This window comes from Pagrus pagrus (assembly GCF_965226575.1).
Source record: "Pagrus pagrus genome assembly, chromosome: 2".
In the NCBI taxonomy this organism is placed as follows: domain Eukaryota; kingdom Metazoa; phylum Chordata; class Actinopteri; order Spariformes; family Sparidae; genus Pagrus; species Pagrus pagrus.
The window spans coordinates 1,296,555-1,319,930 of record NC_140186.1 but is presented as its reverse complement, the minus strand read 5'-3'; the positions used below and the strand labels follow the sequence as shown (position 1 = coordinate 1,319,930).

Sequence of the window (23,376 nt, the reverse complement as noted above, 5' to 3'; positions counted from 1 at the left end):
AACACCTCTGCAGGACTCATGTTGGCAGTAAGTCTGTGAATGTTGTACGTCGAGCCACACTGCATCTGTAAAGTGATGTACAGTTCTACCTCCAGGTGGCGCTACAGACACAATACGACGTGATACTTCTGCAAATCTTGCCGCCATATCTCTTAAACTCATGATTCAATCAGCACCAAATTCTGGTGGTACCATCAGACACGTACCGCCAACGCTGCTGTGAAAGGTGACGTCATTCAGCTCAGGGTGGCGTCAAATTTGGCAGCAATTTTTATGACAAATTTCCAATTTATAGGACGATTACAACACACGTCGCTCACCGCAAGTGACATCCAAAGCTGCTAGCTGCACCGCTAGCTGAGCTAATTAGCAGCTACAGTCAGCAGGAGTTAGTGGTTCCTCTGTTGATGTGCTGACCCCTATTTGTTTCTTACATGCTGCACCTTTAAGAAGTGAATGAAAAATGACACAAACTCTGAGCTGCAGCCGAACAGGAAGTCTTGTAAATAAACTTTATTAACTTAAAAAAAACAAAAAAAACTTTCGTACTCTTCAAAACAAGTGCTTCTCCTTCACACAAAGATCCAAACCAACATTAACAAACGGCAGCTTGTTCACACACGAGTCTGTCTGAGCGACTACAAGTTATTAAGAAATAAATCAATGAAGTAACTCCAACGAATGACCTGACGAAACTTAATCTCTCTGTGATTTTGTTCCCAGAAGTTTCCATTTTTGGGACAAATCTCAAGAAAGTAAAAATCAGAGGCTGTTAGAACTTTAAGACAAAATCCAAATGTGGTAAAAACTCCCTAAAATTTATGTTTTAATTTCAATATTTGCTACATTTGTTGTTGGACCTTTAAATACCTTAATTACAACAATAAAATCAAAGATGGCGGCCTCGTGTCTCCGTACCGTCGCCACATTTTTCTGTCCTCATGTCAGCTGTTCACTACTCAATAAAACAACATAAAACCCTCAAAAGAAAACAAACAGAATTATAAAAAGGACCTTAAAGAATGATCAGGTCTGCCTCTCGAAGGAGAAAATCACCGATACGACTCGTTGGCAGAGACAAATATCTGCCGATGCGTGTCGGTGAAGTGATCATCTGTTCGTTGTGACATTCTTCGCGCTGAGGTCGAAAAGGTCCGATGGCAGTTCAGAAAACATCTGTCCCTCCTTTCTTAACCCGGTCCAGAGGTTTGACTCGTCGGCTGCTCCTCCTCCTCTGAACACTTTGGTCGTCTGTAGGATTTGTCAGCCGACAGTTAAGCCAGGCTCCTCTGTCGCGGCTTGATCCTCAGATACAGCTGGGAAATAAAAGAGAGGAGAGTTTCTCATTAAAACATCATTAAGATACTGACTCTTCTTACATAAGACTGTTGAGTAACGAGATCCTCAGAGCCGCTTTAAACCCGATTAAAACAGATGAGATTCAGGGGAAAAAAAGGAAAAGTGACACAGGCACGGTCGACGGTTCAATTCCCCGTGGAGCTCAGAGAACAGAGCAGGACGTCAGACTGTCGCTGCCTCAGAAATAAATAAACATTTAACACTTTATTTCACATTCACACAGATTCAATATTCATATTTAACGAATTTCTCCTTGTGTGTGTTCATGTGTTCAGAGAAAATGGCGACTCTGCCGAAACCTTTGGTTTGTCTTCATCTTCTTCTCCTCATGCTTGGTAAACAAACTGGGTTTGTTTGTGACCTCTGCTTCTCTTATAGTCACACATAATGTGACCTACACCACAAACTCCCGATCAAACTACACCTTGCCACATCAACACCAGGTGATGAAAGACGCCTTCATTTCTTTCTTTCTTTTCTTGGTGAAATCTCAAAAGGAAGGAATCACTCGCGAATTGGTAAGAAGCTGTAGCTGATGGTCATTATGTCTATGAGCAGATAAACAGTCAGCTCACCCCCAGCAGGTTGCGGGGGATGTAGCCCTCCTCGTCACCACATCTGGCCCACCACCACTCCGTCTCCACCTCGTCCTCCCGTCTCAGCACCGTCATGCAGTCGCCTTCGCTGAAGCCGAGCTCGTCGTCGCCCTGAGGCTCGTAGTCCCACAAAGCGTACACCACGCCTCGGTTCATCACGCCCATCTTCTCCTGAACGCCTGCCGGGACACAAACAGAGAGGAACCGTCTAGAAACTGGATCCAATCAACATCATCACAGACGGAGCCGACTGGAAAGTTCGACCCATGAAACATCTGAAGGGAACGTCTGCATGTTCCCATATCACTTCACTGCGACTCCTCAATGACCCCTGAACCTTTTCAATGGCTCTTAAATGAGCAACATGTACGAAATTTAGTTTAGTTTAAAAATTAATTAAAGTTATCAACAGAATGTGAAGAAATATGAGTTTTGACATTTTTTCAAAGAGGTACATTTTTGTTGTTGCAGAGATATCTACTAAAGTTAGCATGCTAACCAGTCTGTGGGGGCTTTGAGGAGGTTCTAGGAGATCATTTCAGAAGAATTCAAACGTTCTCAAGGTTTGTTTCACTGGTTTTTGGGAGTCTCCATGATTGCATCGGAGGATTTAGGAGAGACTTCAAGGGCCACATGATGATTCCAGTTTAAAGCACCCACCCTGGGTTTGTGGTTCGGCCCCTTCACCTCCCAAACCCACAGAATCACAGAACTTTCTTAAAAACACCGATAACTCCTTTAAACTCTTTCAAATGTCTCCTTATGGACTCTGAAGCGTCACTGTGGTTTGACCTTTAAAATCCTCCCTGACTCCTAAAACTCACAGAAGAATCTCCAATCATCCTCCACAGCACGCCACGTTTTGTCTCACCGTAGAGGAACTGAGAGCACTGGGCGTAGCCTTCCTCCATCTCCTCACATTTGTCGGCGGCTGTCTGCATGTCGCTGTACGTGGTGGCGAACACCGCCGCCCCCGACTCCACCAGGAACTTACAGACCTGAACGTTGTTACAGGAGGCAGCGCAGTGGAGCGGCGTCCTGGAGGTGAGGAGAGAGGAGAGGTTTGAAAGACTTGGTCGATCTGATGAGCCTGCACCAATGTGGATGTCATCATGCTACACAGCTAGCCACAAAAACGGTGACTTCAACGTGATGTCACGTTGGTGAAACTGGGCCGCGATGTTCTGACTCGAACTCACCAGCCGTCGCTGTCTGCAGCGTTGGCGTTGACACCGTACTGAACCAGAAACTTGACGATCTCGGTGTGACCGGCGCAGACGGCGTTGTGCAGCGCAGTGATGCCCTCATCGTTCGGCATGCTGGGGTCGTCCACCTGCAGGACGGACATGTGATCACGTGTTCTTCATGCAATCTGATTTCAAGCATTTTATGTCTTTACTGTTGATCTCAGTTGTAATGTAACACTAAAAAACTTAATTAACCGATTATAGCACATTTGAAATGTCACATTTGAAAGCAGCTCTAATATAACATGATAAAACATCACTTATTCCTTAAATATGATCAAACTTCATGCGTTTGTAAAAGTAGTTATGAGTTGTGTCAAACTGGTGCGACTCACATCGTAGATGACTCTCTGAACCAGGTCGTACTCGCCTTCCAGAGACGAGTCCAGCAGCAGAGCCAGAGGGTTGAACTTGACCCGCATGTTGTGGTCGATCCGCTCCGAGCCGACTTTACGGAGGATCGACTTCTTACCCTGCGACAAAAAAAACAACAGAGAGAGAGAGAGAGGAAGTCTTTTATAAATCATCTCAGTGAAGTGAACATACTTCCTGTACGTGATGTCACTGAACCTGAGTTCTCAAAGGTAACAGGACGCTGATCTTCTTTCTGAGAGCGACCGGTATCATTCATGAAGATCTATGTCAGAGACTTTATAGAGTGGACATGACTTCACTAACTTATGATACGTCTTAACTTATTCATTTATTTATTTATCTATTTATTCAGGGTTGGTTCACTGAGAGAAATGCTCTTCCTTCCGCTGAGCACAGGAAGTATCACCCATTATCATTTCCTCAGTGACCTTGACAGGAAGCTGGTGGACACCATGACACTCACCGGCGGCACTGTGACCTGTCCTGTGACCTCCGGCGGCTGCAGGTTGACGACATCATCTCCCTGCTCCACCTCTGCACAGGTGGGGTAAGGCGGAGGAGGGTAGGGGGGGAACTCATCTGCAAAGTAGTCATGAGGGCCGGAGGTGGAGCGACACACCTCCTCCTCCTCCTCCTCTTCCTCGTCCTTGTCCTCCAGAGGGGGGGGCAGGGAGCGGCAGGAGGCGGGGTCAGGGATGGGTGAGCGGGGGGGCAGAGGGGGCGGGGTCAAGCCGTCCTCTGGACTCTCAGCGAGCGGCTGGTTGTAGCCAGCTCCGGTGCTGTTGTCCACCCTGAATGTCACGTCTGCAGCGCCGCCTCCGTCCTCGTGACCCCCAGGACAGGTCCCCGCTGAACCGGCTGTCTCCATGGGGATGGTTTCCATGGCAGCCAGAGTGGTTTTCTGATAGAGCAGCTTCTGGATGTTGGGTCCGGCCGGGCCCTCGGGCTCCGTGATGGAGCTACGTTTCTTCAGAGGCCGGGGGGCGTGGTGCAGCCGGCGGCGCAGGGCCTCCAGGTCGGCGTCGCTCGGGTTCCTGTGAGGGTTGGACAGGAAGGGGAGGAGCTTGGTGGGGCTGAGCGGTCGTGGGGTGCCACGTTCTGCTGTCTCTGCTCCAACACCTTCGCCGTTACCAAGGCAACTGTTGTCAGCCTCGCTCCCGTCAGACACACAACAGCCAGAATACATGACGCCGCTGTCTGAGCCGGCAGACTGATGCCCCCCGCTGGCCGGGAGGACTGGCTTCCCATAAACTGTGAGGGGACAGAGACGCTGACGTCAAAACCAAAACCAACGTGTGTTATCCAACTGAAACAATCAATCAATTCATTAATCAGTCAGCAACTATTGTGATAATTGATACAGACTGCAGCTGTATTACCTCTGGGCTGGCTGCGGGGCAGTGTGCCCTGGCCGCCTGGCTGGTAGCCCTTCCCTGGCGTGGCCTGCTGGGTGTACATGGAGTAGATGGACGAAGCAGCCAGAGTCTGAGGCTTCTGCAGCACGGTGGGGGCAGCCTCCGAGAGGTCGGGAGTGTACGGTCGTATGGCGGCGGCCGGTGGACTCTCCTGTTTGTTGGGCAGAGGGAGGGTATGGCTGTGGCTGGAGAGGACACTCGGAGCCCTCAGGTGGCCACCAACCGGACGAACCTTACCAGGAAAGGTCCCGGTGCTGTAGGGGGGTTTGGAGAAGGTTGGCGGGCCAGACGAGGAGAACGGTTTGGGCTTACTGGGAACTGGAGGTGGTACCGCCATCTTGGACAGACCTTTACCCGAGGCCTAAAGGTGAACACAGAAATAAAGAGCATGAGACTGAGAAGAAACTAATCGAAACAGAAACCGACACAGCAGAGCCTTTCATTTATCGGCCCGGGACATGAGTCCATCAGTTTTAGCTTTGGGGATTCTGCTGACACGAGGATCTGATTTTAAATTAATTATTTCACCTTGTCAAAGATACATGAACGTGAAGTTTGTCCACTGATACCTGATTGTCCCTGAGCAGACTCTCAGCGGTGTGATTGGTCCGTGACGGGACAGGGGGCGGGACGTCAGACCCGGAGAGACCCTTCTGGTCTGTGGGGGTTTTACCACCTACAACAGGGACAGTCATCATCACAACACTGACATCTTCCACTCTTTGACTTTCCCAAGCAGAAAGTTGCTTCGTTCATTCTGGGTTTGGTTTTTTAGTAGAATAGTTTTCCAGCAGCCGTATCCGACACTTTTCAAAACAGTCCCATCATGAAAAGTAACAAGAAAGGCAAAGAAATGTTCATCGCTCAACAAAGACGTGTGAAGCCTCCTTGTAACCAAAATGGAGCCGTGACTGACCTGAGCTGTGGCAGCTGAGGCTGGACATGCGAGGCAGGGTGGAGGCGTGGCTGTAACCTCCACCGGATTCAGAAAACGAGCCGCTCCAGTCGGAGAGTTTGGTTGTTTTTGAAGCCATGAAACCTACAAAGAGCAAAGAAACTTACAGTACAGTATATCCAGAACACTGTGGGACGCTTCAGCTTGGACGGAGGACACAGAGTCAAAGACATCAAATAAATGAGTTCGTCCTCAGTACCTGAGGCTGGTTTAGCTGGTCTGGGAGGCGGCTTCAGGGATGAGTCGGGCATGGGCAGGGTGGCAGTGCCGTCCGGGTACGCCGGCTTCACCAGAACCTCCTGGCGGGCCGGCACTGGAGGCCCCTGAGAGCTTGTTGTGGAGGACGACTGGATGTACGGCCCCACCGCCGCCACTCTGGAGACCACGCTGTGCTGAGGGGCCGCTCCGTCTGAAGCCACCTGGAGGAAACAGAAATATTCATTCAGAGTTATGAACAGCTGCAGCAGAAAACAGGAACAGGAGAAAAGTTTGAGAAAGTTATCTTCACTGTTGATACACTGGTTACTTTAAGGCAGCTAATTCAGAAAATGAGGCCTGATTTGGCCGCTAATATCCCGTTTAGCCCTGCGCTAACTTGAATGAGGATAAAATGGTTGAAAAGAGTGATTGAAAAAATTAATCTGTCCACTGTTTTACAGCCGCTTCTTTCACAGTGTAAACTTGGGCCCAGTGTCGACATAAGAGTTTTTTTAGAGCATCACCGCCTTTTTTTCTGTTCCCAATGAGGAGCAACGGATGATGTCATCACTCTCATCCTCCTCGCTCTGATGTCCCTCAAATAAAACACAAACAGGTGGTAAACCACAGAGGATCAGTGTGGATCGAGATACTGAAGCATGTGCAGTGTTTTTTCTCTCAGCACACAAATGCATGTGGACACGAACCCTTATGGGAAAAAGTCTTTTTTGGCCTCAGTGCATCACATGATAATGTGATGATAATGTAATTACACAGTTTGGCCACTTTGTCAAACTGGCTTCAGAGGCTGGCGCTCCTCCAGAGGGGATGTTAGATCCATGTAGGAAATAACTAAAATACTTTAAATAACTTAAAATAACTCCAACTTAAATGAAATCATGTACATTTTCCTGGTGTATTTCTGCCTGGTTGTGTTCACTCACCGGCAGGTTCTCCTTCTGCTGCAGGGCAGCTTTCTTCTTCCAGAGCCGCTGCCGGAGCTCGACTAGCCGTCGGTCCATGGCTGCCACCTCCAGGTTCCTCTTGTTCAGGCTGTCTCTCTGCTGCTGCAGCCTGCCGCTCTGATCCTGGTTCAGCTTGTTCCTCAACTGGAAGTCGGGCAGGAAGCTCAGTGAAAAACAGGTAAGAAGGGAGGAAGCTAATACTGCAAAGTCTATATTAGCTAGTTAGCTTTGCTGTCTTGCTTAGTTCAAGCTAGCCACACTGCTGTACAGTAAGCTAGTTAGCCAGTGTGCAACTTTTGTTGTCAGTCTTTCTTGGTGAGTTCTGATGAAGACGGTAAAGCCTCGTGTTGAGGCAGAACTTTTACAACTGGACCATCTGATCATGAACTTTGTTTCACATATAAACTCAGTGACACCTCGTGAGGCAGCTGGACTTGCGAGATCAGGTGGTCATCTGATGTCCAGGCTGATTGAATCGATTGAATCAATCAGCATCCTCTGAGGAACTACCGGCAGCTACAGGTGTGGTTCAGGCATGCTATTACCTTTACCTGTTATCAGCTCTTTTGGTTGTAACTGTCTGTCTGTGTCTAACTGCAATGGAGGATCACTGAAGGTGTCTTGAACTTTTTCTCATTACCTAATGAATACGATGTTGGAGGTCTGATCAATCTCACCTGCAGCTCTTGATAGAGGCGCTCCAGCTCAGCCGTGGAGGAGGTGTTGTGGTGATGAGGAGGAAGAGGATGCTCCAGCCTGTTGCTCCTCAGCGCCTCCAGCTGGTCGCTCAGCTCGTCCACCCTGGACACGGCGACCAGCAGCTCCCTCTGCTTCTGCTGGAACAGCCCGGTCATCTGCTCGATCTCCTCCACTGACACACAACACACACACATGAAGACGAGGACCCGATACGAGACCTGATTCTCAGCACTGATACCAGAAGATTATAAAAGTGAAGCTACACGGCGCTGAACAGATGTTAAAGGATGAACATTTGACATCTGATATGACAAGCATTGTGTCATCTGCATAATAATGACCCTAGTCAGGGTCCGATCTGATCTCATGTGGTCTGACGTGGTCTCTGCTGTCTGTTTCATGGATATACTAGACGTACACTGAATACATCATGCTGGTACACACAGGACAGTTTGCTGCTGTGGTGACTCAGTTTAATTACAAACTGCATGTGGTAACTCTGTTTTTAGCAGCTCTAAAATTCATTACCAGACACCCTGCGAGGTGACAGCGCTGAACCGTTCACAGCGAGTGTTTGAAGCCGCAATGGTGTTTTTAAAGCAACTTAAACATCATGCCTGTTACTTTATGTGTTGCAAACTGAATCTGCTTGTTTGAATATTGTTTCTGTCTCTTTAATCTGCAAAATGCTAGTTTGCTTGCTAGCTAAAGTGCGCCATGACATGTTTCCTTTCAGTGCCTGATTTACCAAAATATGCAGTCAAATTTCAGTTTATTTCATTCTAGATGAGATCTGATATTTTGCAGTTCTCATGACGTGTTTGTGGAGGTAGACTTAATAAATCACATAATGTTCTTGTCCTTGACTATTTTGTTTACACCACTTTTTCAGATGCAGAAATATTTTCCTACAAATCATCCAGTGGAATACAAAATCAATTTGTGTTACACGTCTCCTCCTATTGTTTGCACAATCATCCTCATAAAGGAAAAGCAACTGAAGTAGCTGAAGATAAGTGGTAGCTCCGAGATCCCAAACTGATCTGAAAAGAAGATGTTTTAAAGCTGAAGTCTTCACTGTAGCTGCTGAGATAGAAATGCTGCAAGATGCTTGAGCTCGACCGCATCTCGTGGATGTAAATAACATCTCTTCAGATCAGTTTGTGATCTCGGGGCTTCTGCAGACTGTGATTACAGCAGATGAGTACCAAACTTCACCTGACTTTCATCAACATGGAGGGAGGAGAGGATGACTGGATTTAACTTTTTGGCTGAATCAGAAAGGTCACAAACACATAAACAACTTCATTCTGTGCATGTTTTTGAGGAGGAAAGTAAAACTTTTGCTGAAAAATGATGTAATTCCTTTAACGGCCACTAGATGCTTCTTCAAGGAAAGTCTGACTGTATTGAAGTAAATTTGGGAAAACTCTCGACTTCTCCTTGGAAAAACAAAGTTAAAATTATTTTGCTTCATCTCCTCCAGTCAGTAACTATCAAAGATGACAGTGATGAACACAAACTTCAGACTTCAGGATGTTGTTGATGTTGTATCTTCTTTTCTGCAGCCACAATTTAAACTGATATAAATGTGACTTTTAACACAGAAATCCTACAAAATGTAAAAAAAAACAAACACACATGCAGTCACCCAGACCTCCATCACACTGACCTAGTTTGCTGTTACTGAGGCGTTTCTGCTCCACCTGGCCCCTGAGGGCCCGGACCCGCCTCAGTTTGGCCTCCTGGTTTTGTGCGTTCTCTCTGAGCTGCCGCAGTCGCTCCTGTTCAGACACCTCCTGCTGCTGCTGCTGCCGCTGATCGTGCAGCTTCAGGTAACGCAGCCGCTGCTCCTGAGACGCCCAGAAACACAACGTTCGCACGTCTAGATTACATCCAAGGTCAATGAAAAGACGTGAATAGACGGGAATGTGCATTTATTTGCGCCGGGCGGCAGATTTTGAAGATTTTGCATGACACTGTGTTGCACTGACATTAACACTAACATCACAACGTTAACGACGCTCTCCGGACATTCATGAACAATAATGGAGGAGAGAATAATAATCACTGATCGTGGCTGTTTGCAGACACCCAGAGCTGGACGATCACACGTCTACTCGTACTGAGACAGGACAACAAAGGAGCTGCCGTGGAGGAAGTCAGACTACCTGGTAAGTCATGGAAATGTGTCTCAGCACAGCATAGCTCTGATCGATCCGAACTCCATTCAGGGAACAAACATTTTATAAGTAGTTTGCTTGACATCTAAGCCCACAGACCTGATGCAGCATGAATTCAGACTTTTTAAATGATGCTGTTATTTCAGCGTCTTCTGATCCATTTATTGCAGAGAAATCTCTTTGTTCTGGGTTCATACTGACGTGGTGAGACAGATTCATTCAGTCTACGTCTACTCGCAGCTGAGATCTGGGCACTGGTCAGCCTCAGGTAGAGTGACGCCTGAGTAACGTGAATTAATATTCTCTTCTCGTTTGGTCTGAACGCACCATCAGTCAATCAGTCAGTCAGGTAATACGTCTGTATCAGCAGGTCGAGGTGTCGCACTCCAAACAGCAGCAGCCACAACATAATGGTGGTTCTGTACGCTGGTACACATAAGTGTTGGAAAAGCAGTGGAAGATGAATTTGATGGGTTGTGTGTGTTTGTGGGGAAGTGACAGTGATGGTATTATTAGCAGTAGCAGCGTTAGCAGCAGTGAGTTGGGTGTGTTGTACCTTGGAGGCCAGCAGCTGCTGCTGGGCATCGATCTGCTGCTGCTGTCGGGTCGCCAGATCCTGCAGGTCGCTCAGCGTCACGTCCAGACGAGGAGCTGAGACCTGCAACACACACACACACACACACACACACACACACACACACACAGAGTCAGAGTTCACCTTGTAATGAACAAACTTTCAGAGATGCACTCAGCCTTCACTCTCCTGCAGTATTCAAAGTCGCAATACGCAACTTTCTGTGGAGTCAAACTACAGATGACGAAGACTCTGACGTGCTGTTTGCAGAGATGTTTCACTTCACTGTTGTTAGTCTGCAGTGACATTTTGTTGGCCTGCTCGTCTGCAATCCATCCAACAACAGCTCAAAGCTAACTGCTGCTAATGTGTCCTTTTTACATTCATATTTCAACAAAACAAATAATAAACCAAATATAACAAACAGACGTGGAGGTGGATTTTGTTTCCCTTTGGATTGAGCTAGGCTAGCAGTTTTCCCCTGCCTCCAGTCTTTGTGCTAAGCTAAGCTAAGCTAAACACGTCCTAGATGCACAGACACTGATGTGACTCTCACCCCGTTCTCCAGACATCTCTCCGTTTTCCCCTGGCTCCTCTTCATCAGCTGATCTGCAGCTCTCGATCCACCTGGACAAGAAAACACAGTCAGTGTTGACGCTGAACTTTACATTTCAAACTACTGGATGGATCCAGGAAAAGTTTTAACTTGTTAGATTTGGTTTGGATATAATCACCTGTAACTAATAACTGTCGTGTTTTCGTCACCTTAGAAAAAATGACGTTCAATCATTCCTTCTTTAAAAAAACACAGATTCCAACATGTGTCCATAACAGTGCAAACCATACAGCAGCATTACTACTTGTGTCATTATTTAACCATTTGAATGCAGAGATGTTAAATATTACAGATCACAGATACAGACTGAAGCAGATATCTCACAACTTCTTGTAGCTCAGCGAGGAAAAAACAAAATGTTTGTCGCTGGTGTGAAAACTGTGTGGGAGGATCTGTTTTCACATTCAGCCTCTCTCTGGAAGGCACCACAGAAACCCGGACGCCTGGTTCTGACCAGGGATGGAAATATTAAGTCATTTCTTTAATCAATAGTCGGCTGCCTCAACAATCAATCATCCATTAATCATTAATAACATTTAAATATAATATCAGTCTGTGTAATACATGTAAAACTTACCAGAATTTTGTGTTTTATTTGGATATATTTGAAAAACAAGTATCTGTAATCTGTTATTGTCAAATACTCGAATACTTCATGTATTTGTGCTCGTCTGTCGATTAAGACATTTGGAATCGGTTAAATTCTTCACGGCGATTAAATTGAATGTGGATTCAGCCTGAGGGACGTTTGCTAAAAGCTACAGCGAGGAGCTGGTTCATGAAATGAATCTGTATCTTGCTTGTTCAGTCGGATCAGTGGGTTTGGAGCGGAGAGGTCTCACAGAGAACAGACGTCTGAGCACGTTGTTGGTTTGATGATTTGATTTGAGGTTAAAACAATTTTTTTTTTTTATCGAGCCTTTGTGACCGTCCAGGTTGAAAATGGTCCGACGGAACAAACTGTGCGACTCGGACTGTTTATCAGCCGACAGAACGCTCGGAGAGGATTTCCTTGTTTTTAGGACAAAAAAACAAACCAGTGACGATCCATGAAAAAAGCAGCAGCTGCACGCTCGACTCCCTTCAGTCATAAGCTGATTACAGTCTGTCATCTACTGTGGTTACACACTGAACCTCCTCTGTTACTGTACAGCTGAGCCTGCTGTTGATCTGCCCCACGCGCTGTCAGAAACTACTCGATTACTGCGAACACTGCGCCGCAGTTTGATTCATGTTGTTGTACTTCACTTCCTCGTCAGTCAGAGATGATTCACAGTTTCATTCTTCCAGCAGTTTGTTGCCTCTTCACAGTTTACTCTGTTTACCACTTCACCGCTGCTGACGAGCACTTTTCACATTTAGTAACATCAGTTTACAGTTTTCAGACAAATTAAATGTCCCTAAGTTTTGTAGTTGATCACTTAAATAATTCAGCACCTGTTGAATCATTTCTTTCTGGGTGGCTTGGTCACAGTAGGGGGCAGTAACGCACACGCCGTGAATAAGAAACAAAGAAGAAGACGGTTGTGTGGGAGTTTTTGGATTGGTCATCATGTTAATATCATCATCGTGTCGACTGTTGGCCACGATGATCACGTAGTGAAGCCCTTCCTCCCTCCACAGGACTTCTGACCGACCAGAAGGAGCCCGAAGTCCAGCAGCATTGACATGATCCCTCACTGACCCCGCCCCACCCTGCCGAGGTGTCCAGGTGTTTCTTACCTGACTCTCTTCCTGGAGCTCTCTGGTGATGCAGGAGGTAACGAGCCTCCCCCCTCTGCTGCCCCCATCGCTGCAGCACCTCCAACATCCGCTCCCCGTCTCCAACCACGCGCTCTGATTGGTTAAAAAAACAGAAGACAGACGTGTGATCATGAGACAAAGGATGATGAGCTGTGATCTCAAGGTAACAAGCTTCAAAATGTCTGGACGCTTTTAGGAAACTCACCCGAGCCTCTCCACATCTCAGCGAGGTAACAGTCGCCCTCCCCGGGCTCTTTGCAGAGCTCGACCACATCTCTGCACAGCGTCTCCGGCGTGATGGGAACCTCGCTGAAGTGCTGGTCGTTGTTGCTGAGGTACACGGTGAGGAACATCTACAAAAACAGACATAATAGGAGGCGTTATACACATTTTCCTCAGAGATGATGTCAGCTGGATGTAGGAGCATCACTAGCAGCTGAGAACATCCAGCTCAGGTCTGTGTGATCAGCTCATGGTGGATATTTCATCTGCTGATTCGTGTATTTTTAGACTATTTGTCACTGGTTTCACCTGTAAAAGTCCGGGACTGTCCTGGACTTCACTCCTGTTGATCAGCCTGACTGCAGCAGTGATCGGGAGCTGACTCTTCACTGGTTTGTGCTTTCTTTAGTTTTGCATGTTTGTAGTTCTCTTGTGTTTTTTGTCAGCGCTCACTGTTGTTCCATCCTAACTGCCTTTTTGTGTCTCACATTTATATCCTTTTGTGTTTCACCTCAACATTTCCTTTACAGTGTAGTGCTTTTTTCTGTTTACAGTTCGATTATTAAATTGAGAGTATTTGTTGGCAGCTTTTCTTCAGACCAAGTGTCTGAAACAGGAAATACAGACGACAACATTTCTGTAAAACTCTGATGTCTGTTAACAGATTGTGTTGACAGTTAAACCAGTATGAAACCTGCCCTCTTCACCTTATTGCAGCTTCTTGTGCTATTTAAGACTAAAACAGATATTTGTGGACACACTGTAACTCCCATGATGCACTGGGCCATCTGGTACTCCAGCAGGGTATCTGTTGCCAGGCCCGGAGCCAGATCGCCTCCCACAGCCCGCCAACCTGCACGGAGGCAGCGCTCAGCCTTCGCCAGTCTTTATTTATCCTGCAGGGTGGTGCTGAGCGACGACTCGCTCAGAGGCTCGCCGGAGGGCGCCCAGTTTGAGGATCTGAGTCTTCATGCTGACAGCCCCGGGCTGGTTTCAGTCCTCGTCTCCTCTCCGTCTTCACACCGCTCCTCTCAGTGTGACGTGAAGAACGAGCTGCCGTCTTTGACCTTTCTGTTCGGTTTTCACAAACGGCGCTCGCTGGCGGAGCAGAGACTGACTGCAGCATCATTTACATGCAGGTGTTGTCGACTGTTGCTGAGGTTGAAATGAAGCTCAGGTAGAAACACGAGTGAGAAAAGTCTCCCCAGAAACATCAAGTCACGCTGCTTCTCTGTGGTAGAAAACTGGACCCTGATGTTTCACAGGGTCAGTACACTGTGATTCGTCCTTCAAGGTTTCTCTGAGCTGCGTCTTTGTGTTTCCAGCTTCCTCCTCTGTCCTCATTCTGTTTTTGAGCTGCATCCATCAACAGAAATCTGTTGTCTTTTAAACACTGAAGCCAGTGTCAACACTGTGAGGAGACAGGTATCTACAGCAGGGTGGACAGCGGCTGACAGTGACGGTCTGACGCCTTTATAAACCACCTTATACTGGAGCAGGTGTTCGTCATGACCAATCAATCACTGGTCACATGACATCACTCAGCACTGTGGTCCATTAGTTGGTCTGCACAGGTGGCTGCTGGGAGATTTCTCATGCTACTATCAGCTCAAGCACTTTAATCAGCGCTCTCGTCAGAGGAACAACTAAGTAGGCTAATCAAGAAACCTTTTATTCTCCCCTTTAATAAAAATAATCATAAAATCAAGGCAGCGGCTCAGCGACAGAGATGAATTAGCCTCTGTGAGGAGCAGCCGGCCTGCTGTCCTACATTCAGCTCCAGGAAACTGGAGCGCCGAAACTTCCTTCAGGTTCTCGCAGATGAAGTGGGTCACTGCCGTCAGTCGCCGAACCGAGGTCCACCAGGAAACGCTGCAGCCAATCAGAGCCCGGAGAGGAGAGGCTGTCCGTCCCTCAGGACGACAACAGGGAGGTGGAGTGAGACCTCCTGCTGTCAGCGAGGCTGGTTATAGAAGCTCAATACGTCCTGAGCTCAGACTGAAGGTGTCTGTGCTGAAAGTACTGATCATAGCTGCAGCTGTCAGAGTCACAGGACCTGAGAGACGCACATACATGTGTCTTACATCTGATGTGTGTGTCCCAGATACAGCACATTTTAAATGAAAGGTGTAAATGGATCTGCCTCTCTCGAGTCCTAACTTCATGGAAGGACATGAAGATTGGTGGATTAACCCTTTAAGTTTTGTTTCAGTGTACAGAGTCTTTTTCCCACACAGGACAGGTTCTGTTCATGTTATTAACACTGAACACTTAAAAACAGGAAGCTGCAATACAAGTCACAAGACGTCTGTCTGTCTGTCCGTCAGCAGGCCGGGGCCTCGTTAGACTCCCGGGGCTGCAGCTCTTAATCCGGGCCAGGAATTAGCACAGCATCACGCTAGTTAATACCACCGGCCAGCCCATAAACCCCCCACTGCTGCGAGGGAGGAAATTAATGACCCGCGACCGTCTGAAAGACGTCAGCAGCTTCTCCAAAAAACAATGAGGAGTCATCAGCGTGAAGCTGCAGCCTAATCCTGACCGACCGGTCGATGACGAGACGTCGCAGCAGCGTGTTCACAGTTAAACTCTTCGTCTGTGACATCTGGTGTTTTATTGTCATTGTACACTTTGTGTTACTTTCTTATTAACACTCAGGATCACGTCTTTGTATTGAACCTCCACACTTTCTCTGTGCAGACTGAAATGTGTCGCAGTAAGTCAACTGACGAGATGTTATCTTCATCTTATTCTCTTATTACAAACTTTTGTATTAAAATCTGAATTTTATTAATTTGTCAAACATTTGCTTCTTCTGATAAAAAGACAAATATATTTATGTTTGTTAAAGCACGACGCTGAAGAACAAACACTAACGTTTGTGTATCTGAACTAGGGTAGATATTCAGCGTTATTCAGGTTATCAGGTTGCAGATAAAATAAACTAATTAAAACACTATCTGATTGGTCACGTCACGATAAACAGCCGATAAACACTAAGTAATCTGAATCTGTAAGTAACTAGAAACTAAAGTTATCAAAATATCAGTTTTCAGTCTCCTTGATTTCTTTTTTTATTTAATTCTATAATATTCAGATCAACGTAGTTTACATAATGTATTAAAAACAACCACATAACCCGCCCGTCCCACCCCGTACCCAGGAGGGATCAACCTACGTAAAGAGTGGCCTTAATCTCAGGCCAGCAGACAAATCATGAATAAACCAAACATGTTATCAAAGAGAGAAACGACAGGACAAAATATAAATACAGACAATCCTGTAAGTGCACTAAAACAAAGTGTATCCTGAGAAAATAAAAGAGAAGTAATGATACTTATTATAAATAAAGACACAGTAGCGCCTCGTCATAGAAACGCTTCACCAGATATATTTCTGTTCTCTCTGCATCCTCTCCTTCATTTCTGATAATCGACCCCGAATCTGAGCTGACAGCATTCAGCCGTCTTCCTTGTGTTTCTCAGTGTTTCCCTCCATCTGGTTCCTGGTCGGCTGTCTGTCTTTGTGTGTCTTCTCCCTCAGTGTTTGAGTGTCTGGCCGAGGCCTCGTCCGAGCGACGTCAAGCGCCAAAACAACGTTTCTGAATATCTTCACCCTGGCAGTTTTCCAAAAGCGCCGTTCTCACTGACCTGAAACGCCGTTTACGTCTGTACAGAAGCCAAAACGCATAGAAAAAGTGTTGTTTTGTTTTAAGAGATACCGGGCCTGACGCTCCTGCTGCCCGCTGCAGCCAACCATCCTGCACACCTGCAGCTCATCCACCAATCAACACTCGACAGTTTAAACCCCTGATCCTCACTGCAGTCTTCATCAGTCAGTCTGTGTGGTGACGTTCACACAGTGTTCTGATCATCTGATTAATATTCCTGCGCCTCAGATCCACTTTTCATCTGCAGTCGTCAGCCTCCTGCCTTTCAACAATCAAATCAAACCTTAACCTTTAACTCAGAAATACATCACTCCAACAATGAAGCACAGCGCTGTGTTAGTTTTACAACAACTAAGCTGATCCGGCCTCTCGTGAGATGATCAAACACATCCGGCAACTGATCGATGGCATTGTTATGATCTCACGTCACACTCAGTCAGACGGGAGAGAAGAAAACCCAAATATGAACAGATCGTTATTGGAGTTAAGAGGCGACACGTCGAACTGGGTTATAAATCCCCGTGTTAGTCAGAACGGGTGAGTCTCGCTCAGTCCTGGTGCGGCTGTGACTGTTTCTGCTCCAGGAAACGTGGTGGCAGCTGGCACGCTGCAGGTCACATCCCAAATGTTTTGTAGGCGGCGTGCACGGCTGGAGCCATATGGTCGACAGCATCACGTGACGCACCAGTATTGGATTAACGACATGCACACACACACACACACACACACACACACACACACACACGCACACGCCTGCTGTTCAGGATACTACCACAGTCAACAACATGAACACAGGACGCTTCACTGAACTACTGCTGACGCTCTGACACCAGGGCTGCTTTCTGATTGGCCGCCTGCTGTGCAATTAAAATACATATATCAGGATAGTTCACACATATTTCCTCGTCAGTGATTAGCCTTGATTAATTATTGGCTTGTCCCTGTGGGCTGTTCAAGCTTCACCATGAGGTCACTAACTAATACAATTAACCAGCAGTCAATAAAGACTGGACCCTGCTGCCACGTCTGAGGGCTCTGACCCGACAGTCGGACCTCAGCCAGGATGGAAAAGCTTTCTGAACACAGATATCTGGGAATCTGGTTGGATCAGAGACTCACATTTAAATTTCAAACACACTTGTTAGAAGACAAAAACATGGTTATTTATGCAGAAACAGAACCACCTTCCCCGTGTTCTGTAGGAAACGGATCACTGAGGCGGTCTTTTATCTGTCCTGGATTATGGTGATGTCATCTTCAGACATGCTTCTGTCAGACTCATGACTGGTGATCATTGTATTGTACGTTAAAAACTTGGATGTGCACCTTTAACAGTGACAGCCATCGGTTTCTGTTTCCAGTGATCGTATAATGCTCGACGTTCCCGGGATGAACTCTGATTACAAACTACTCTGCATTTAAAATGCAACTGTTTCTAACTACATGCTGTCGTATATGGTTGTTCACCGTTTGTTGTCTTTTAAGCACTTTGTTCTGTTTTATTCATCCTCTGTTTCTTATTTGTTATGTTCACATTTTAATAATTGTAATGAATTCAGTTTGAGGGCGTGGGTGTTATTATACCAAGAAAAAGAAAAAATGGCAACTAATTTCTGCCACGAAATCTGGAATTTCAGGTCACAACAGCCCCAAAAGAGCCGGTGAAATCCTGGAGGGACGGATTGTTTGTCTATTGGACCTCAAACAGGACAGTGCAGTAACATTTCAGGTTGTGTGACTGACGGCTGCAACGCGTCAGAGCTGGTGTGAACCAAACCAATCAGGTGAGGTGTGTGAAAGCACAGCGGTGAGGATGGTGGTGACGGTGTGACGATAAACCCGACCAACACCGAACAAACTGATTTACCGTCAGCATCCGGCTGTAAACGAACATGAAGGTTACAACTTCCCTGCTTCAGTTCCTCATCGCCTGAGGAACACTGAAATAATACTGTTCCCATAAATGACCTTGAGTGTGTGTGTGTGTGTGTGTGTGTGTGTGTGTTTCTGGTCTCTGTGGCAACAGTAACCAAGCAGCACGGCGAGCTCCAGCGAGCCCTGCCTGCACCACTGTGAGGACGGCGTATAATGAAGAGGGTGTGCTGCGTTTGAAAGGAGGCAGGAGGAAACAGAGCTGAGCAGGTGAAGCTGCAGCTCGCTCACCTTCAGTCAGACCAGCCTGCTCTCTGACAGCAGCCACACACTCGACCGTCTGAATAATAATCAGGTCTGCAAACAAGAGAAGTTCAGCTCTCCGTTTCCTCAAACACACCTTCCTCCTCATCGTCATGTTCCCGTATTAAATGTCACTTAACGTGCAGGAGGAAGAGACCCGATCGCACGTGCAGATAAAAACACGTTCACTGTTTCCTGACGGTTCACAGCTGATCGACTCAGAGCTCACGTTCAGTTTTTAAATCCAAGCAAAGCGTCGGTGTGTGAGGCTCGTGCAGCCATTTTGAGCTTCACTGCTTAAACATGGGAATTATAACAGTGCAACATGCTGTGAGGCGGTGATGAAATGATCTGGGTCCAACCTGAACCTTAAAGCCTGACCTGAGGTTTGATTCACAAAAACTGAAGAGACGAAAGACGCAGTCAGACCTTCATCCATCCACACGTTTTATAAGTAATCGGCAACCATTATCTTTTGAAAATGTCCGAGGAAAGACACATTTTACTTTGATTTAAGATGTTTTACCACTGATTGATTACATACTGAGCAAAAACGTCTCCAAAAGACGTTAACTCAACGTCTTTAATCCTACAGGGTTCAAAGTTCAAACATTTTTATGGTGGCCAACTTTTGCACCTTGCAGCAGAAGTCCCGAACCCCGAGCCTCAACCTCAGCAGCCTGCATGAGGCGTGCGCTTTACCTGGAGAGCTATATTACATTTACTTTAAAGTAAATGTTTGGTGTCACAGACGACGGCTCGGGGCGACGGCTGGGCTGAACTTACAGTGAGGGGGAATAAAAACTGTGACCACAAGCTTCATCTCCACCGGCTTCATGCAGTCGACTGAACTGTATCTGGAGGGGCTGAAGGTGAAAACCTGCGAGATCACTTCAGATTATTTCAGCAGCTTTACTCACAACCTTGTCGGTGCAGAAGTAAAGAGAAACATCAGCTTTTGTGACAGTTATTCTGCAGCCATATTTTGTCGTCATCAGGGGACGGAGTGAGAACGAAGACTCAAACTCAAAATGTCAAACTGTTCAGCAGCAGTAAAACTGGATTTAGCTGCCAGTGGACGAAAAGGTCAAAGCTCCTCTTTCCTTATGAACCAGAGGAGGGACAGCGGTGTTGTATTGTTAGTGGTGATCAGCGCTGATGTCAGAGCGGCAGGTCGTGACAGACGATGTCGAGCTCGTCCGTGTTTCAGTCACAAACAAAAACTGAAATCTCGGATCGTCGTCCCGTGATGACGTCATCACTGACGAGTGTGATTACATGTTCAAACTGCTGCAGGAGCGTTTAACCCTTCTGACGCACAGATAATGTTTAAAGGTGCAAAGTGTGAGAATTATTGTTCAAAACATTCAAATAACATCTGCAGAATGTGAAGAAACAGCCGTGTTGACGTTCTGAAGCTACAAGTCGCTACAGATCATGGATGTATCAAAAGGATACAGTGAGCAGCAGTTAGCTTTATCCTGCTGTTGGTGGCCACTTCTTACATATCACACCTTTAAAATGTGACTCCATCAGAGGTCGGACTCACTGGAGGACAACCCTTTTCCTTTTGTTTGCAGTAGACACAGGTTTTATCACCTTCACTGGCCTCCTGCTCGCTTCTGTTTACTTTAACTGGTGTTGTTTCCTGTTTCCGGCGCATTCGTGAGTGAAACACGTCGTCAGCGACGGACAACGTAACGCTTCTGACAAGAATCACAGTCGGGCCGCCTTTCCTGGGTTTTTACAGGGTTGACCCGTGTTTAAACAACCCGTGTAGACTCAGGCGTCTGTTTCAGGTGTTACTCTCCTCCCTTCCGCTAGCTGCGTGTTTGCATTTTGAAAATCCCCGTCGCTACAGAAAACAACAAGAACCTCCGAGCTAAACGCTGAAGATGAAGGTGATCAGATTGGGAACATTTCCAGTTCTGTGGTTCCTGCTGTTCACAGGCGCCTTCTCTAAAATGAGACGTTAACTTTGTATCACAGAAAATATAACAACCTCCACTAACGAGGTCGTGTTATTTCACCATGATCGTCTGTCGGTTTGACGGCAGGATTACACAAAAACTACTGAACGGGTTTCATTAAACTACGATGGAGGACGGGTCCACAATCCAGCTGTGTGCTGGTCCAGATAAAAGGACAGATGCAAGAATTTATTCTCACTTTCATTAACACTGTGAGAGACGGGGTTTTGTTCATGAATTCATGAATCTGGATGAAAAACTCAGGTGTATTCAGGCGGCTGGTCTCTGTGAGTGAGTACGATCCAAAGATAAATCTGGATAAAGTGGATTTAAATATGATTAATTTGATATTGGATCAGGCTTGATTGAATTAAAGGAGGCTGTCAGGCCTCTCAGTGCCTCTCCAGGTTCCATGTTTTTGTTTTTAGTTAATAATAATAATAATAATAACCTTGTTTTTATAGAACATTTCATGCAAACATGCAGCTGAAAGTGTTAAAACAAGAGGGAATAAAAACATTATAATAAAAAAAAGTAGCAAAAAAAGCAGCAATCAGAGACAAACAGAAGAATAAATAAATAATATTGACTGATGCAGTATCTCCTTTTTTATATTTTTTAAATGTCAAATCTGCTGTTTCACTTCCTGCTAGAGAAACAGCAGATTACTGACACATTTATGTATTTGTGTTAAAAGTCGCCACTTTTAACTGTAATTGAAGAATGTAAATTATTTCAAAGACTCATAAATAACAGAATGATGTCACAATACAATAGAAATCATGTTGACGGTCCTTCGGGCTTCAGAGCCTGAACCTTCACTGAGCAGCTTCAGCTCTCACTTTAGCTTCATGTTAAAGGACCGAGATGAGAAATGAAACTCCGGCTGAGTGGTGCTGATGAGGATGTGTGTTGCTATGGAGACGGTAACAGATGGAAACCAGATGAATGGATCATAAAAAACACTCACCGGCATCATGTTGGCAGGTTTCAGCTCAGACCTTCACACCTTCAGACCTGCAGACCTTCAGACCTTCACACCTTCAGACCTGCAGACCATCTTCCTCCTCTTCCTCCTCCTCCTCCTCCTCCTCCTCTGCTGTCTGTCTGTGTCCGCTTTATCTCATCTGCTTTGTGACTCTGAGTCTTTATCTCGCAGCTGCTCTCAGACCTGTTGCAGTGGAGCAGCAGGCCTCCCTCTCAGTCTGCTGTCCGACCTCTCTGGAGACACGAGAAGAGGATGAGCTGAGAGCAGCTCGTCATGAGGCGGACCGGAAGCAGCTCCCACAAACAAACAAACAAACAAACAAACCCGCTGGTCGGTGCTGATGCAGCAGGAAGAGGAGCCGAAGCGGAGCCGTGATCCTCCTCCGGTACATCCACCACCGTCTGACTGAGCGCTGCTCGGATCACAACCGCTCAATCAACGCAGACCGGTCGGTCCGCAGCCGGAGAGGACATCAGCACGTCCGGTGCGAGCCTTTCACAATAAAGGCGTCGTCTGGAGGAGCAGCCTGGTTCCTGTGATGAAAAGTACCCAGAAGTCACATTTGAGTTAAAGTAAAGATATGATGTTAAAATACACGTTAGTAAAAGTCACCTGTACAAGTTGTACTGAGTAAAAGTCTTAAAGGAGACGTGTTCTGCTCATCCATGTCCATGTTTTATTTTGTTTTACTACTAGAATACGTTAATGACCACAAAACACACGAGTTTACTCAGACTGTCCTCTGCTGCAGCTCTTTATTTACCTCCCTCCGTCTGAAACGCTGTTTTGTTTTTTGTTTTAATTTATTGAAGTATAATTTATTTTTCTATTTTATTTTGAAGGACGATGTATCCATGTTCCGGTTTGAATTCGTCCAACTTGACGCAGCTCATTACTGACATCTCCTAGCAACGGGAATAAACTCCTCCTACTCCTCTCTCCTCAGTGTGTGTGTGTGTGTGTGCGTGTGTGTGTGTGTGTGTTATTATTCCACAAACAGTGTTTCCTGTTCATGAATATTAAACAGCCGTCCTCATCAATATTAATTAAGCAGACCTTCAGACCGGAGGAGAGCAGCATGAATGAACTGATCCTTCACTGTCACAGCAGCGACCTCTGCTGGCACAGATCTGATGTCCTCACTTCCGGTCAGACGTTTTTTTATTCAGCTTCTGTCAACTTTAATGTTTTTATTTAACACGTTCACATTAAATGTTCATGAATCAGATGTTCTGCTGGCGTTAGAGCCGGAGAAGGTTCTTCTAACAGGACTGATGGAAACAACTGATTAGTTTCATTTTAAAACAAATTGATCTTAAAGGAGGAAGTAGAGAGACGAAACCACGCCCCTTCCGGTGAACCCCACGGAACCTTATTTTGAAAAGCCTTTGTCTGGTAGTGAATAAAGAGAGAAATACCGTGTTGA

At 46.2% G+C, this 23,376-nt stretch overlaps 2 protein-coding genes across 4 annotated transcripts in view; both read right to left on the bottom strand.

Moving 5' to 3' along the window:
- LOC311271323 (uncharacterized protein) overlaps positions 1–23,376 on the bottom strand; it is a 207,725-nt gene that overhangs the window by 78,732 nt on the left and 105,617 nt on the right. The gene's annotated exons all lie outside the window — the stretch shown is intronic.
- On the bottom strand, positions 499–22,480 carry tp53bp2b (tumor protein p53 binding protein, 2b). 3 transcript variants are annotated; one of them, XM_084367279.1, is made up of 19 exons: positions 22,020–22,480; positions 21,933–21,987; positions 13,131–13,278; positions 12,905–13,018; positions 11,123–11,193; positions 10,549–10,650; positions 9,482–9,662; positions 7,788–7,981; positions 7,090–7,254; positions 6,147–6,366; positions 5,909–6,031; positions 5,562–5,668; positions 4,957–5,353; positions 4,041–4,828; positions 3,538–3,675; positions 3,155–3,288; positions 2,827–2,993; positions 1,935–2,134; positions 499–1,316 (listed from the first exon to the last, which is right to left on the bottom strand). In XM_084367279.1, exons 2-19 carry the CDS (start codon positions 21,939–21,941, stop codon positions 1,275–1,277), a joined length of 3,300 nt encoding a protein of 1,099 aa, XP_084223405.1. In that variant the 5' UTR covers positions 21,942–21,987; positions 22,020–22,480; the 3' UTR covers positions 499–1,274. The 3 variants fall into 3 exon arrangements, with proteins under 3 accessions (XP_084223405.1, XP_084223404.1, XP_084223403.1); XM_084367278.1 differs by having other exon boundaries at positions 21,933–22,183; positions 22,275–22,480; XM_084367277.1 differs by having other exon boundaries at positions 21,933–22,480.

Coding starts and splice junctions, on each gene's coding strand:
- tp53bp2b (XM_084367277.1), bottom strand. Junction 5,669..5,908: donor CCTCAGCTGCCACAGCTCAG/GTCAGTCACGGC, acceptor TCCCTGTTGTAG/GTGGTAAAACCCCCACAGAC. Junction 2,135..2,826: donor GTGCTCTCAGTTCCTCTACG/GTGAGACAAAAC, acceptor GTGTCCCGGCAG/GCGTTCAGGAGAAGATGGGC.